Below are 18,180 nucleotides of genomic sequence, written 5' to 3'. Positions count from 1 at the left end.
TCACGTGAAGAAATAAAATACTTGATAATTATTTTTAAACTTGAAACACGAACTGACTTGGATTAGCCTTGGACCGACCAGTAATTACAGTCATTTGGGGGTTAATGAAGTCTATACGGATTGAATTGCATTGTGACCACAATATGGCTCGAAAAGAATTGTTGTATTAAGTGATAGCAGTGACATAAAAATGCAGGGTTGACCCTGCACCCCAGGCCTATACGAAGGGCAAAGAGCGCCATCAACGACGGCGGTTTCTTTCAGCTCTCTTTTAGATAGATTTCATTTAACCCGGGGTCATCATTCTGTACGCGTATTATCATCACGTGGGTAAAGAATTTAGGTCCATGTGCGTAGTGATCACAGTAGTACCCACAGTGCTTTGCGTTTCCTCTTTAACAAAGCCACGGTTGAAATTATAATTCACTGCATATTTTGAAGCGCCCTCTATGATTGAGGAAGTCGTAAATCAAGATAGTAACTATGTTAACGCCCACTGTTGATATAGCCTTCTAACAATATATTTATTATTTTTAAATCGAGGAAGCACTTTATAAAAACAGTGACTAAGAAAATGTTTAAACTTACGTTTCCCCATAAGATCTTGAAACAATCCTATGTTATTCTATATAGAGGTGAACGCACTTATGACATCATGCCCAAAAGTACAAATCTTGAGCCAATCAAAGCAGCGCATTCATATTCTGCGTGGGAGGGCGACCAACCTCGTACCTTCGATCACGCGCGTTATTCAGATTGACCCCTGTGCTCGATCGAGGTTGACAGTCTTTGGCATGATTCTTGCTCCACGGATCACTTCGTTGCTCTATCTGTGCCGAGTTTTCTTTCTCTCACCAACCATTTGACGAATAGTTCGCCTAGCCCGGAGGGACGAAATTTAGTCGGGGTCACTTCAAGACCTGAAAAGAATTCTCGTTGCTAGCTAGGGCAGCTAGTGACGGAGCTGATGTAGAGAGATTGGTTGCTTGGTGCTAACTATCATCGCGTTCAAGTTCAGAGGGATTGTTTCAAGGATAGTTCGGGAGTCTTAGTTTTAGAAGAACGATGGAGGAACCCATTCAGGTAAGACATTTTCTTTGCCAGCGTTCATAGTGTCCCACTATTTACAGAGACAGGCCATTCTTTAAAATTGTGGTCCACTTTTTTCCTGTCCCGGTTACATCTGACATCCATGTTTTTATGCACTCCTGAGTCCTTAGTGCAGTCGTCATCCAAGAGTGATTATGAATAGATGACATATACCCAGCAAATTAAAAGTCATTTGAAGTCATTCTTAATGATACTTAAATGGTAAATTACAAAGTACCAAGATTGAACATGGATAGGAAGACAGTCACACATGACCCTATATATCCACGTAGAGATCACACATATAGAGATCACACGTGAAATGTGCTTTGTATTTCTGAAAGTAATACACTGTCCATGAAACAATAAAGTCGTAAGTCGGGAAAGCGTAGGGAAAAATGTTTGCACAGTAATTGTAGAAAGTGAAACAAAATAATAATAACAAATCGGCTATGAGAATCCAAGAGTTGATTTTGAGTGTAGCTTATATTTTTCTTCTACAGCGTCGATTCTTTTTGGAGTGAAATCTGAACCAAAATTGCAAGTGATTATTTTCCAAATAATTCTAACAACTTCCCTCGAGCAAGCTAGAAACATTCTGCCCATTTTAGCTATGAGCTTGAATTTACTTAATAGGGTGATTATTTCCCACGACGTGACTGTATGATATTACCATTAATAATTGACATTTTGGTGTTAATATCCAGTCTTTGCAAACTAACAAGTATTTATCGACACAGAAAGGGCCACATTCGTTCGGCATTTTTGTCATCCGAATTTTTTTTTATCAGAATCAGCCTATTTGATGGAATCACATTTCCCTAACTACACAATACATGTAGCCTAGGCATGTACAACAATTTACATGCAACACAATCTGGTCCATAGCCTACGGCGCCATACGCAGCATGTATGATCCAATTTACACTGAGTGCGTAGACCCACAGTTCACATGAGACGTGTTCCTTGATCATATCTCGGTCTATATACTTGCCATATTTTTATGGGGCAATAATAACTCTGAATATAATCTATATGAGTTCCGGAGTTGGGTTCAGTTCAGGAAAGTATTGAGCCCGTCATTGCGATATACAGGAAGGACCTGGATTAATGTTTTTTTTTTCTTAAAAAGCAATCAACTTTAACACACAAATGAAGTATGTTTTAAGAGAGCATGTTCTTCCACACATCTGAAAAAAAAAAGACTTACCGAATTGATCCATTCTATCAGAAGTTATGCATGTTTTACTTAAAGAAGCTTTTTTGGGGGTAAAGCTGTCCATTTATAATGCCATTGGAAGCTTTTGAGCTGAGTGAGAATTACAGATTACACACACGCATTCTAAAACATTTGCTGTCAGATTTTGTGTTTTGAATATGAGTAATTTTTTTCTGAAATATTGATGGCAGTATCTGTCTGTTTTCCTTTGCAAGTTTTCGTTTATTGACGGGGGTGGGAAAACGGCCATGTTTCGTTGTATTAAATGGGTATTCGTCAGTTCGTAGAACGATAAGTAGTCTATCAGCCGAGTTTTGTGATTTTTTTTTATTAATACATGTATCATAACTTGTGAATAGAACTATGCAAATGAAGTGAAATTTTAAACAGTGACTAGTCAATAACATGTACTGTATCCCTATGTTGTTTTTATGAAATACAGTAGAGTACTAGCGGGCCACATAATATTTTTAATATATTTTAATTTCTTGTACGGAGTGTTAAAGGTGCCATCCAATTTGCTGTGGTCCTGCATTTTTATCTCAGAATGTAATCAGTTGGCATGGCACCTCCCAACCTCCTTACATGGCTGTTACAAGGTCCGCGCTGTGTGGTGTCAGTAAAGTTCAAATAAACATACCGCACGGAAAACTGTCGGTTCTCACACTTTTGGGCAAAGTATCCAGTGTCAAAAAAATATACAAACTTCCCGATTCTTGACAGATAAGATGAGCTAAATTGCCTGTTTTCCCCTTGATCGTGTGAAAAGAAAGTGGTTTCATTTCAGTATAGGGAGAGATTTATACAAGACTTGATAATGGTCAATATTTTGCTTGTGGAAATGCATAGTACGCCAAACATGGATTGTTCTCGATGAATTCTCAGTTCCTCTCGTCTATTCCTTTCCGTAAATCGATCTTACTATGGGCCCCTTCCCCATATTCGACCCCACCACGCCCCATCCCAACCCACCCTTACCCCACCCCACCCCACCTCACCCCACCTCCACCCCCATCCCAAAGACCATCAAAGGACCACCCTAAAGGCCCCGTCAGGAATGTTTGGATCTACGACACCTGGCTTATCGGCCCCGATAGGTCCTCTAACTTTGTTGATTAAGGCATAAAAAATGAGGAACTAGCTGGTTTTTATTATTCAAACTCCCACCCGGACGTAGGGTTGTACATTTGGCATGAGTTCTTCCATAAATTATACAAAAATGAAAATGTATACGACCCAAGTGATTGGGGTTGCTGTAATATTGAAGTATCATTTCTGTTTGTGGTTAACTTTCTTGTCTGTCAACGCCAACGGCTGTTTGCTGCAGATTGACATAATAATTACTCGATGATGGATGGGTACATCGAGCGTGTTCTGACTGAGTTTTTGGGAACATGTAACAGTTATCTGGGTCACTATATGTGCCTTGGGGATTGACCAATGGGGACAGATTTTACTTACGTGTTTTGGATTCAGGTTTAAGAGAAACTCAGGTATTGGTGCATTGAATTTTCCCGCGCTCCTAACTGTTGATATTACAGTTGTGATTATAATATTTGAAAACGACGACTCCATTTTAGAATTAAAAAAAAACACTTTTCACTTCCTACCCTGACAAATAGGGCTTTTTTTTTTAGGTCTATTGTTTTAAATTGATCACGTGACTAATACGGGCTTGGTTTTTAAAGTATTTCAAAAAAAAAAACCACATAAAAACCTAGAGCATAACAAATATCGCCCAGGCTTCATTTCATCATTCCAACACTTCCAAAATGGTGCTACATCCGTTCGTTCCTGATATTCCAGTTGTTTTTCCCTTTAAACTATACTGCAAACTTATGTTCCTATCACTCAGGAAATAGAGCGCAAATACTCAAACATCAAAGTCTTGTCATGGCGCATATGCGTCCAGTATGCCCAGATGTCCCTAGGAACGTGTGGTTTGACACGGCACGTAGCTCAGGGTCGTACGACCCTGGTGGAGTGACAAATTGGGAATAGTGCCCCTCCCCTCGGAACGTAAGTATTTCGACCCGGGACTTCTCCCCGAGCTTTTGCGCTTCGGGTTACTAACGGTGGAAACTTCACAAACATGCTAGGTGTCAGCATATCATGGCAATGAGGGATCAGTCTGCAACACAGAAATCCAACAATAGGACCAACACAGAAACCGACCAAGCACCAGAGGCACCGTGAACATCGTGTTGTCCACTCCTCCTATTATTTATACTCGTTAACATTTTTGGTGGGAAGACCCCGTTGCAATTGGTTTTGTACACGAACTCCAATTACAAGCCTCCCCCCATTATGGACCATATTGTCCTCTATTGGTTAACTCACTTGGGAGGAACCCTCAGAGGTTTTTAACATGATTTCCAACCGTGGACCTTCACTCAAACGTGGACCCTATCATCCTGATCCTCTATTGTTCAAGGTCACTTGTGAAGGATTGAAGCCTCGTTGATTTGTACATGGTTTCAAACTGTTGACTTTCATCCAATCAATGACCCTATGTCCTTTATTGCTAAATGTCACTTGGGACTTGTTCAACTAACTTGGGACGAACAATCATTGGTTCTGTACATGATTTCAAACTGAGGACTTGAATCACATAATGGTCCCTAGTGACCTCTTTATTGTTCAACCCACTTGGGAAGAACGCTCATCGTTTTGTACACAACCGTGGTCCCTCACTCAATCATGGACCCAATCGTCCTCAGTTGGAAAGAAGCCTCCTTGGCCTTGTATAGGCCTACGTGATTTCAAACTGTCATCCAATCGTGGACCCCGATGTCCTCTATTGCTCAATAGAACCCTTACTAGTTTTGTACATTATTTCCAACCGAGGACTCCGAAGTCCTGTACTGTTCAACGCACTTGGGAAGAACCCTCCATTACTTTTGTACATGATTTCAAACTGAGGACGTTCATGCAATTATGGACCGGCCTCATTGTCCTTTGTTGTTCAATTCACTTGGGAAGAGCCCAGATAGGTTTTCTAAACGATTTCCAACTGTGGACCTTCACCCAATCGTGGACCATATTGTCCTCCACTGTTAAAGATCCACTGTTGAATGCATATCTGCTCAACCAACAAATAAACAACACGACCAGCTAACCAACCATGAATCCACTCGATCAACAACAGGTGATTTTCCACCTGTACTAGGACAATCGCGTACAGCGCCAAGACTTTCTCCACAACGGTGTTTATATAAATCAAAAGATTATCACACATGACCTATTCGCAGTTGGGCTCAACACCTAATCCTTGCCCCGACCCCAGTTGGGTTCAAACCCTAGGTCACACCTGTAACAAGACACTTAACAGTCTGGTGCCACTTCTCCAGTATGAAACTTTAACTATACACCCCACCTTCTCAAACATTAATCCCAGCACTAGCAGGGAAAGAACCGAAAATGGCCCGGGAAAACACACAGAGTTTCCAGCTGTCATAGGCTGAGTATGTGGGGCATCTGCTACCGTTGATTTGTGTCTCAGCGGGCTGAGTGCGCGAACATGGCGCGGTCACAAACCCGGATACAGTTTCTATTTTTGAAAGAAAAAAGAAAGAAAATGTTTATCTGACTTACTCGGACCTCGACATTGTTGAAATGAATCAAGTTTTTATGAAGGGTGTGTGTGTTAAAAGTCTTGCTTGTTTTGTACATACATTGTGTGTGTCATAACGTTTTACTTTCACTTTCTAAATAAAACTTGATGAGTGTTTCGAATTCTTGACAGATATTCTTGTAGGCTAAACATAGAAAGATCAGATTCTATGTAACCGCAAATGTTTGAAGGTCATACCTATAGTTTTAATAAACACACAGATAGCCTCCTTAGTTTTCAGTCAGTAAACATTGATCACGTGACTGGAACTGGTCCGCCTAGGCGCATGCGCAAAAGACGGCTAGTCTTGCTTCCTGCCTGACTCTCAGGATTCAAGACATCCAATCACCAACTTTCTCTTGTACATTCAAAGTCTGCTCTACATTTGAAAACTTCTCCACCAACGATCTTTGGGTCGTGGGTTAAACAGCCCAGATACCCCTTCAAAAGCTTAAAGGAAATAAAATATATAGTAGCAAACGCAAGGGGCGCTGTTCAATGGCTTAAACAAGATAGCCTCTTTAAACTTGTAAACAATATTTACGAAAACGCCTCACAGAAACAATAGTATCCAGACTCCAAAAATCCCGACAGTAAATATTAGAATAACATCACATATAAAAACAGCCAGCACAATGCACTGTTTCGTTTTGAAAAATCATAAAATTTGTCACACTGAGAAACTGTTTCAAACACATTATGTTGAATTTTGAGGGTTAAGTATAGTGTCAACGCCATTATGTAGCCACTCATATGGTGAACTTGTCGCAGCGTTTATGACTCCCTGGTGAGTTTTTGGGCTTGTACCCACGTACATGAAACATAAACACCGGCGGCTTGTTTATGTGTCTCTTTTAAGTTCTTTTTAATCTCGATCTCTGGTATGTGTTGTCGTTTAAAATGTTTAGACTGTGCTCCTCTATTGTCCCTTGTGGGTGGTTGTTTTGTGGGGGAGGGGCAACATTTTTACAGACGCTAAGTGAAAATATTGGTAGTATTATTTTCGAAACTTGATGAGATTAAGGAGGGAACCAGCGACCATTGATACATCTCGCTGGTAACCCTCCACAGTGTTGTGTTCTTCATGGCCAAGGAAAACGGCCTCCTTGGCCTTCAGAAGATAGTTGAGACTAAGTGACGTCATAGTAAAGTCGCCCGCAGGTGTCAAAAATAGTAGGAACGATGTACACGCATTTGGAAAAATGCAACAAAGGCATAAAAGTCGTGCCATTATCTCGTACACTTGAGACGCGTTCATATTTGCACAGTAGGGTTTTGATGCGAAATGCATACCATGGCCCCTTTAATAATACATTGTCTGAAGTTTAATTATGCGGGTCAGCCCTGTTTGTTACCAACTGAACGGGGTTTTTTTTGGCATTTTTATATTGGCGGAAGATACAATGGTTTGAGAATCAAGGTTAAAGGTACCATCAACCGAACCTGAATTTATAGGCCCAAGGTCACGGGTAGAATCTTCCATTTTGTCTGCCAGCTGATTAGGGCGACGTTTACTGGCAATGTTCTATGCTTGGCCTTTTCAACATTTCTGGAATTCCTTTGTTAATGCTGTCAGAGTAGAAGTTCAATGGGGTTTACCCCATAGTATCATTGATCATAATTTACAGTGTTTTGTGAGAAGTTATATAAATTTAGAGGACCGCTTTTATAGGTTATAAAAGGTTCCATGTCATGAATTTTTCTTAGGACATATTTTGTGCACTTTTCTACTCCTCTTAAATGTATAAAAACTATTTGACATTCATTTTAGATATATTTTATTGAAAAGTGCACTTCTTTACACGATGCAAAAGTCCATGCTTTTGCGGACAACTGAGTGCGGCGCTGTTACTGTGATATCATTTCAGGAAGACAATATTCAGTTTAGGGGTTTTCTGGTCAAATTTGTGAACCCAAAAATTTGCTCCTTGAAAATATTTGTAAGAAAACTTTGCTCATTGGCTCACTGCCATGTATACTGACAAAACGACGAATCACAACAACAAAAAGAAAATTTACGACAGCAAAATATCCAAAATCTGGCAACTTTTGGTGCCGAAATAACTGTAGCACAGAGGTTTCTGCCTGAAATGACATCAGACTTTTACTCAAGAATATGGACATTTGCATTAGCATAAAAAACAAAAAAGGCACCAAAATACCCTCGAAAAATGGCAAAACAAAAATTGAAAATAAGGTTAAATGAGACACAAAGGTGCATTTTCAAGGAAGGCATTAAACATTAAAAAAAAAAAGGCATTACATGGGCCCTTTAAATTCAATGACAACAAAAAAGTGGTGACATGTTTGTGAAACTTTGTGGTCACGGTTGTCAGAAAAGTTAACAAAGAATCGATAATACCAACAAAACTTGACTTGAAATTGTCCATTCATTGTCTCAAAAAAGATGCTTAATGACTTAAACACAAGGCGTGTTCGCACGAGACATCGTTTACAGAACAAATACAAGTCGTTAAGTTTGTTATTGCATTGTTCTTATTTTACTTGATCCAAATCTTGATAACATTCAATGTCCTGTTTAGTTTAGTAAGAATGTTTCTATTGGGACTCAGAACAATAAACCAATGCGGAACTAAGGGCTTTTTATTGTTTGGGGAGAAATCAACTAGTATTATTTTATTATGTATCTAGAATAATTCACACTTCCTGTTCCTGATCAAAAGAATGATTGTTTTTTTTTTTGAAAAAGGAACTCACAAAACTAATACACCATATTTCATCACTGATTTTGTTGTGATTAAGGCGTGGGAAAATCATGTCATTTGAGCAACATGAAGCTGGTGTCTTTGTTGTGTTTTGATAAAGGGAAATAAAATACTTTTATTTATTATGATTGTTTAATCTCATGACCTTTTCAAAAGCACAAAAACTGTCAACAAAATTGCACTTATTCCCCAGACAAAACAAATGAGTGGTTTCTGCATAAGCTTTTGTTTCTTTTATTTTAGCATACGGGGTTCCTTTCTTTCTCTTTATTCTTAATTTATTAGGTCTGCTTTCTCTCTTATTGTGTTTTTTCCTGCGCTTTTTCAGCACACTTTGTTATTATCTCTTTACAGTTGACAACATTTGGCAAACCGAAGCTTAACAACGCAAGCACGGAGGCTACGCCTAATGGTATCGATACCGCAGCGCCGAATACCAAAGTGGACACGGTATCGAATAACAACCTTGTCGTTCAGCCAAAGGATGCTTCGGGTTGCGCTGGGGAAACCAAGGAATGCAATAGTGTGATACATGAAACAGCCATCGATATACCCGAGCCTCCCCCGCCTCCGCCTATTCAGGTATGAAAAACAATGTTCTCCTGCGGCTGTTTCAATAGTTTATAATTTCCGAATGCTGCCAAAAATTCACCAACATCCGGAAGGATAGCCCATCCTCCCCGAAAAAATTAATAAATAAAGGGCACACAACAGGGTGTCCCATCCCTAAGAAATTGTGCAAGCAGATATCCTTTAATTTCTCAAGAAATACTTAATAACATTAGTATTTCATCTTGATGGAGCATATGAATTGTACTCTTCTGTATATTCGGTAAAAATTACATGGAAATTCATTCACGCAAACAAGAGATCTTGGTTTTTCACCCATTGCAATGGGATGGGATTTACACAGTTAACTTAATTTACATCAGAGTGAAAAAGGCCCATGACAATCTGATGCACTGATATCACTAACTGTGTAAATCCCAATAGCATTGTACAATCTGTTAGATCTCTGGTTTGCATGAACGGATTTCCATGGCATTTTCACTGATTATACACAAGAGTATAATTGATATGCTCAATCAAGATGAAATTCTCTTGCTAAGTAGTTTTGAGAAATTAAAGGCGATCTCCTTGCACGACTTTAATGGTCATCCTGTATAAATCATTCCTGCTGAGCCGAATTTTTTCCAGTAAATTTGAGTGTTGACCAAATTCAGGTAGGACCAGCGACAACCACTTACTTCTTAAAAACACCAATTATTATTATTTTATTATTATTTCTCAGTCGTCGGCTTTCGACCAGCCTCAAAGTACTAGTACTGTTGGTACGGAGGCGACGGCTGACATTATCGATACCGACACTCCGATTTCGAAAGACGCAGAATCGATTAGTGCCGGTACCGCCGAAAAGGAACAAGCAGTCGCTCCTGTTGCTGCTGCTAATGGGAGCCCTGGGAACGAGGAAAGCAATAGTGTGGCACCAGAGAAAGAGCTGTCCTCGACCCCAACTAAGGTAAAAATGAACCTAGGTGTATCTGTTAAGAAAATACCTAGACTGGCTCCGAGTCCTTAGCTGTTGTGGAAGATCAATACAAGCAACCCTAGTTCGTTATTAGGCTATACTCAAATTTACTGAGTTCAGTATTTTCTCAAAAACTGTAGGCCTACTTTATAACTTCCCGATCCCCTAAAATCCATTCTTTCCATGGCAGAAGCTTTTTTGGCTGAAGTGAAGTCCGTTATGGGTAGTCGTCATTTTTTAAGTTTGGGCATGAACACCACAGAATGCAAAATGGTTATTCTTAAGACACTACACTTTGTCAACACTATTTTTTGCAGTTTTCTACTTTTAGTCCGCCTCTATCGGTAATTGCCGAAACTCACGAAACAACACCAGATGTGCAAGGCGCCAACAAAGACGAGACGCCGAAACCAGCCGAAGAGCCGAAGGGCGCCCTCGGCACTTCGGCAACGCAACAGCCACTAGCGCCCTCAACTGGCGACACCGCAACCACCACGAGTCTTTCAAAAGAAGCCGAGGCGAGGCCGGGCGCCGACCAGAGTAAGAGTTCACCGGAGCCAGACGATCCAGCGGGGCTTCAAAATGTCGCTTCGGTGGCAGTTCTTGATAAAGGTCAACAAAGTATTGAAATCGAACTGGGGCCGGCTGCGGACGAGTTGGGTCCGGCACCAGTCGTTCTCATGGACGAGGCGGTGGAAAGCAATAGTCTGGACTCCGGCATGAAGCTTGCGTCATTCGACGCGGAGCTGGACACCATGTTCGTGAAAGGCGAGGAAAACGAGCCTCAGAGGTGTAGCAGGACCCGGTTTGTGGTCCTGTGCAGCATGGCTATAGCTACGGTCATGTTGCTCCTGGTTGCGGTGGGGTTGGTGCTACTCATGACATACGAGGATATCTCCAAGATTCTAGGTTTGGAAGATTTGTTCTTTGCCTTCTATCCGGTTCGTAAGTGTGACGTCATCCCAACTTAAAACCACGCCCACTGCAACAGAGTAGCATTGGAACCATTGGCCCTGGAAGTAATACAAAGTGGCGTGTTTAGCCAATAGGCTCTAGTAATCAGTGGTGCGTACGCGTGTATGACGCAGTCACTTACGAATTGAACCGGTGTCACATGAAAATCCGACTCCTATGAAAATCGGACCCCCTTTTCCCTATTATTGGTTGATCCCTCGCACGTGACAGGTCACTCTCCCGAAACGATCCTAAAAATAGCATAGTATCGTACTCACGCGTGCGCAGTACTACCAATGAGTCCACATTTCATGGAGTCGGATATTCACGCTACACCGGCTAGACTTTTCTGCAACTAAAAGAATCCCTCGCCGAGGTAGCGCCACGCTTACGCCAGGTGGTACGCGCGCAGTCAGTGCTCCTTCGACCAATAGGGTTGTCGGCATACCAAGCGCGTCTTTATTAAGAACGCGCACGTGCGAAGTGGGCGTGAGCGTGACGCGACCTTATGGCGATTATTGAAAAAAAAGTGTGTTGGATATGATTGTCCGCTAACTTTTTAAAGGTCGTGTTTTTTACAGAAAGATAAAAAAAAATGAACAAGACACAAACAATACTAAAATTGTACAATATGAACAACACAGTTGTGTCCCTGGTCCAAATAGTTCTTCTTGCATACCAAAGACCCACGAATTAATCTCCAACATCTACGGGAATTAACTGTCCCGTCGCACTCATTTTATCTAACTAATATGCATTTTGTTTCTTCTCTAATTCTTACTTAAGGTGAATCTGGAAAACCCACCATCACTATGCAAAGGGGTAAGTTTCACAGGAAAATAACATAAAATTCACCAAGTCATTCTTATTCATTGATTGAAAACAAATACAAATTAATATTGTCAACTGACACATTTTCGATTATTATTTTCTACTTTAATTATCTAGTGGTGATGTTAGGAGAAGACAGAATCAAGAACCTGCAATTTTCTTCCTCGTACGATGACCCAACATCGGAGAGTTACAAGTCCCTTCAAAGACAATTCATAAACTCGGTAAGTTTTTCAGCTTTCAAAGTATCTTAAAATCCACCATTCCTGTGTCAATGATTATCGTTGCCAATTAAGTTTAACTATATTCAATAATTTTGATGTCTCATTTTTTTTTTCTAGATAGATGAAGCCTTTAAAAGAAGTCCTTACAGTGGAGTATATAGATCAACCAGCGTTTCTAAATTCAGGTAAAAAAATAATTAGAAACCAATGCGAATAATTTGGTATAAACTGTGTCCCGAGCGCTTGAAATCACATAAATCACAAGAACCATAAAGTCTCAAACTTATTGGAACCATACCCACTTCGTAAATACTTCCCTCTTCCAATAGACAGATATGTTTTAAGTCAGAGAGATACCAAAAAGCTACATCTGAAAGTTCCACATTTTCTTGACAATTTTATTACATTATGTTTGGTTAGGAACGGCAGTGTTATCGTAGTCTTCTCAGTCCTATTGAAACCGATGAAAACACCACGTCCTTCTGAAGATCAAACGTCTGGGAGAAGAGTCTACGAGGAGGCAAAGAAGTTCCTCCGGAAGAAGCTTCGATCAGTGATGATCGACGAAACAACTTACAACGTGTCTAATATCAAATTGACACTGATGTTTGGTAAACCTAAGATATTTTATTTAAAACTAAGACACTTTCTCAACGAATCACCTCTTTAAAAAAATATGAGATGCACATTACCATCACAGTCATGGCACCATATTTAGGTTTGGTTCGCCACAATGTACATAATGCATACCACATATTGCCCGTAATCTTATGGTAAGGACCATGACAGCATTATATCCGAAGTTATAGGAAAGTTATGGTAGGGGATACATGTTGCTTAATGTTCGAAACAGAGTAAAGTGCTGGTAACAGCATTTCAACACCCCGTTTTACCACAGTAAACGACTGATCTGGAAGTATAATTGGTCGATTATATTACTGCCTTCTACAGGATCTGAGTCGGTTACCGAAGAGCCCCCTACCACCAGACAGCCGCAGATGTCGACGATCCAAATCTCGCCGAGTCATGTGACCACGGCACGTGACCAGACCACAATCACGACTGATGGTTACCAGTCAACGGAGATGAGCTCCACAGCTGATCAGACGACAGCGAGTATGATGCCGGCAACCAGCGACCAGACAGGCACGACCAGAGCGTCTACCAGTGCAGCCCCACTGAGTACCAGTGATGTGACAAATACGTTTGCTATGAATCAGATGACAACGTTAGTCACACGTGAAACGATGACCACTGCGAACCCAACTACTGTTACCAGTGAACAAAGAACAGATTCGAATTCAACTGGTGTCATGACAACCGAGATTACGTTATCGACAACGATGAATGGAACCACTCGTCGAAAACGAAGCACAAGGTTCACCGACATGTCGACTACCCGTCTCGTCACAAAACAGTCGTCGAGTACCCTGCCCGTGTCACTCACGCCCAAGATGACCGATGACGTCACGGAGGGGTGTTTCCCGAATCCATACCAGACCTGCGTACTGTTGGGCTTGTCTCCGAACGTCACCCGAACGCCAAATCGGTTCGGTCTCGGGCACAACACATCTCAGATTTGGAGTCAGTTCAACAACGAAGTCATGGCAGGAATGGTCCGTGATTTTACGACATGGCGGGTCATCTGCAGCCTGTTAGCGCCCTCTTGCGACGGCAGTCTGATAGGTCCCACCCTCCCGTGCAGATCGGCTTGTCTTGCTCTCGTTGGCTCGCTCAGAGACACTGTTGAGACGAGGACGCTGGGGGCGCTGTGCAACGAGTCACTACCGGAGTCGGAGTCAGGAACGATCTGCTTCAAGTTGCCCAATCAGGATCAAACTAACGGTGAGTCATGCTTAAACCATTATACCACACAATCTTTGCAAAGTCATACCTACTAATGATCTGATTGGACCCTTGTGTACACGTGATGCAGACCTTAGACTGCGCTTGCTTCTTTACACTTTTTTTTTATGTCATCTCAAAAGATCTCCAATCTAACAGTGCGGACAATTTGCCATAACAGTTCCCGTTTTGGAATGAACTGTTTGCAGTTGAATTTATTCTACATTCTGAAATTCTTTGGGTCTTTTCAACTCGTGATTACATAATGGCATTACAGACTTGGGAAGGCAAAATTTGTATGTTGGACAATAACTCGCTTAGATTCACCAAAAAAGTTTTTAAAAAGCCCAACATAATTTTGTATCTTTGGACTCTCTGAGATTCCATCTTTTCTTCTCTAGCTCCTCCCAACGGAGGCCTGTGCAGCGCCCTCTCGTGTCAAAATGGAGGATCCTGCTTCGAAATGAACAATGGCGCTTACTGCCGCTGCCCTGAAGGTTTTGGCGGACGTCGCTGTGATATTGGTAAGAACTTGGTAACGAAAACTTACTAGAACTTAACCGTACACTCTTAAATTAATGCAAAGATGCTGAATTGAATTTGGTGTACTCTGAGACCAGCTCTGGGCCTGCCTTGTTTTGTTTCTCTGTAGATCCGTGCAGCCCGAACCCATGCCAGAACGGAGCAATGTGTCGTGGCCATGCGGAGTTCATCATATCGTACGTCTGCGGATGCCAAGACGGTTACCAGGGGACACATTGTGAGCTAAGTAAGTAACAATTCGTTTCTATAGCGTCCGCAAAATGCAGATGTTATTGCACAGTACTGTTGAAGCCAAAAAGGTTAGTGCGGTTCTCGGATGTCTTTTTCTCACTAGGCCTATACCCAATAATAATCGTTTTCACATTTGTCCCCCAGGTACTGCGGAGCCGCTACCTTCTTACACACCAAGTAAGTTCCAAAAAGTCGTACCTTTTAGGTATCCATGATACTATGAGTATTAGCTTACTTGCACTTGTTTTCAGAGCCGCGTTTTTGGCAGCCCTTGAACTGGAACATGTTTCTGCCACAGCCAGGGCGTAAAACATGTTTCAAGTGCACCGCGAAAACGCCGGACCAAAACATTGTTCGTTACGTCACTTTGTAAACATACATGGCGTTGAGTCGAGCAGCCCACCGCGGGACCGGGAACGCGATATCAATTCCTCATGCCCAACCGACTGCAGACCCACTTTTTAAATCCCTTTTGTGGTAACGTCGTCTGGTAAAACTTGTTTATCTTTCCGCCATCTTTTAAACGTATTAGTGAACCGATCGCAAGTCTCGATTCAACTGCATGTCGGGTCGGATCAATGACGTCATTTCAGCGTAAACCGAAGCGCCAAAACGGTCCCGAACCAGAATCATGTTTACGGTCACAGCACCAAAAATGCTTCGTTTCGTTTCATCTGATGTCGGCGTTATAATTTGTAATAGATTGTGTACAGGAGCAAAGATCTATGCTCAGTGAGGGCGCTCTATGCAAACAGTCTATCAAGTTTTCATTTTCTTCTTGTTCTCTCTTTAAGAACTGGACGTTCACGTACCGGTTGAGATCGACGAGCCCGGATGCCGTGACCTGCTGCCCTATAACCAGTCTTTTTCCGACACCAAGGTGCCAGACTGGCGCGTGGTGGCGCCCCTGGCGTCCTGCAGCGACGAGGCCCGCCTGATCTTCTGCGCGATGGCCTACCCGGAGTTCGAACCCCGCCGCAGGAGGGCGCCTTGTAGCGCCCTGTGCGAGCGGGTGTTCGCCGAGTGCGACGCGTTCTTCACCGTGATGGGGCGAGATTTCCCGGGAATTTGCGAGAGGTTGGGGACCATCCCTACGGCAGTGGCAAACTTCTGCACTGGACCCCATCCCTAAAAGTAAACAAATGGTGCTAAGCGACAATCGGTACTTAATACTAATCCTTTACTTTGGTTTAAAAAACAAATGGAAAACTTGCATTAAAATTACAATTCGCGACAACGGTTTTTAAAAAAAAAAGCAATATGGTTAATCAAGCAACACATTAAATTAGAATGTAATATTGACGTAAAGTTATGAGCATCGCCCCTTACTTAACCTTAACTGTGTTTACTTTGTAATACTCAGTACCAAAGTCTTTAAGAGTTTTTACTTTCGTTCCAGAAATAAGAAGTGTTTTTCATAAGGTTTTGGCAAAATTTTGTCGCCTTTTGTACAAAGTCTCATTAACAACAGATGCATATATTCGGAACTTAAAGTCTGTATATTATGAAATACATATTGGTGTATTGATTGTCAAATGACATGAGTTGGAATGAATGACAACCCTTCAAAATCATTTAAAAAGGAAGATGTTAAATATTTTCCAAAATTTTCATTTCGATATACAGACGATAGATATTGCTTTTATGAATGTAACTTTCAGTCCATAAATTATACATTAAACGTTGGGCACACTGCACACAAATTGAATGTACTAAACAACGAATTAACATAACGACGAGAAAAATGGCGGGATCCTCTCCATATTTCATGACAGCGCTACCATGACAACCAAAGCCGGAGTAGGCTTCATCTTCGCGCCTAATTACAGATGATGTGAGAGCGCGGTCACCATATGGGTAATCTCTGACGTCACTGTACCGCGCTTACTGACATCCTCATGTTTCACGGCGCTGCTAAGCAAACAAATTGCTTAGCACGAAAAAAGTCTGGCTTAAAAGCAGTTTACCAGCCAAAACTCCACGTGATTTTCATGCTATATACAGCAAACCACAACTCAATACTAATCAAGAGCAGTATACATCACATGGAGTTTTGGCTGGTAACCTGCTTTTATAAGCCAGACTTGTTTTGTGCTAAGCACATTTTTGTGCTTAGCAGCGCCGTGAAATTGGTCCCGTGTAACAGATGTATTTTTTTTTTGTAAATTTTAAATCTCAAGAAAAATTCTGAAATAGTGTAAGAAACAGTAAATTAATGAAACAGTAATTAAAATAAATTTCTCCTGAATAAGGATCTCTTTGTTCTGTCGGTTGAGTGGACGATAATACAAACGCAGGAATTCTTAAATACATGTAAAAGCAGCACTGCGAATGGTTAAAATTTAATTTGTTTGTATCGCAATAAGAGTTCCATTATTGGTGAGATAATTTAGTACTTTTTATGTCATGTGTTTTTGTAAAAGTTATTTGTCATGGTTATGCAATAATATTAAGAAATATAAACTGTTGTAGTCCAAATAATTTCGGTTTACTTTACTCAGAATGGAAGAGCAAACTAATAATTGTATTTTAATCATTTTAAAGACTAACACTTATTATCCAGTATTATTAGTATTTCCCCCAACCTAAGCTAAACGCGTAATGCAACATTCCGTGAATTGCCAACAATGTTACGTATTGGTAGATGGTTCGAACCCTGTTAAATCCTAGGTATTATTCTGCACTTCTGCCAAATCGGTGTAAGGAATGGCTTACTGAAACCGAAATTTGCATCAGTTACAAAAACAATGTTCGAAGGAAAGGATTGACATCGCAATGTCCGGTGTTCGTATAGTTTAAAAAAATAAATACATATAAATAAATATACTAAACGGTGTGGATCACATTTTTATTCAGCATGGAGTGTTTTAAAGTTTGCTTTTTCCCTTTGAATTTTAATTAGTTTTTGTCGTTCCATGTTACATCCACCGGTAATACACCGGTATTACATGTATATTACATGTATATTACATGTATATTACATGTATATTACATGTATATTACATGTATATTACATGTATACATGTTATTACATGTATATCAAAAACTCCAAACTTTAATAAACCTGTACCGTATCGTGCGCTCTAAACAATCGTAGTAGCAAAACACTTCATTTAACAAATTTTAACCTCCTAAAAAACCCACAATATAACTCGGGTCAACTTCAAGGATGTTTTTATGACAAGACATTTGAAGCAAATAACAAGCTGTAGACCCTGACGTCGACGAGCGGCATGCAATTAAACCGACTTGGCGTCTTTCTGGTAAACGAAGAAAACCGTTACCATGGTAGTCGGATAATAACTCTTCCGCATCAGCGCGTTCCATGGAGGCCCCGGTCCGCTCGACCTTGATGCCCGCCTTGATGGGAAAAAAAC

The 18,180-nt window shown here is 41.0% G+C and overlaps 1 protein-coding gene across 1 annotated transcript; it reads left to right on the top strand.

Annotated features, from left to right (window-relative positions):
- Nucleotides 1-745: 745 nt before the first annotated feature.
- Nucleotides 746-16,746, top strand: LOC119724758. Its single transcript, XM_038195966.1, has 13 exons — nucleotides 746-1,083; nucleotides 9,002-9,229; nucleotides 9,939-10,166; nucleotides 10,493-11,084; nucleotides 11,916-11,951; nucleotides 12,078-12,184; nucleotides 12,302-12,369; nucleotides 12,605-12,795; nucleotides 13,136-14,029; nucleotides 14,431-14,553; nucleotides 14,682-14,798; nucleotides 14,948-14,980; nucleotides 15,598-16,746. Exons 1-13 carry the CDS (start codon nucleotides 1,066-1,068, stop codon nucleotides 15,933-15,935), a joined length of 2,973 nt encoding a protein of 990 aa, XP_038051894.1. The 5' UTR covers nucleotides 746-1,065; the 3' UTR covers nucleotides 15,936-16,746.
- The last annotated feature ends 1,434 nt before the right edge of the window (nucleotides 16,747-18,180 follow it).

The sequence above is a fragment of the Patiria miniata genome, unplaced genomic scaffold (genome assembly GCF_015706575.1).
Source record: "Patiria miniata isolate m_02_andy unplaced genomic scaffold, ASM1570657v1 HiC_scaffold_18, whole genome shotgun sequence".
NCBI lineage: Eukaryota > Metazoa > Echinodermata > Asteroidea > Valvatida > Asterinidae > Patiria > Patiria miniata.
Note: the sequence above shows the minus strand (reverse complement) of the source record. Positions and strands in the feature narration are given on the sequence as shown.

Bases quoted from the DNA above. Each gene is read 5' to 3' on its own strand.
- LOC119724758 (XM_038195966.1), top strand. The intron at 9,230-9,938 runs GTATGAAAAACA...ATTATTTCTCAG, and splicing joins CCCCGCCTCCGCCTATTCAG to TCGTCGGCTTTCGACCAGCC. The intron at 12,796-13,135 runs GTAAACCTAAGA...TGCCTTCTACAG, and splicing joins CAAATTGACACTGATGTTTG to GATCTGAGTCGGTTACCGAA.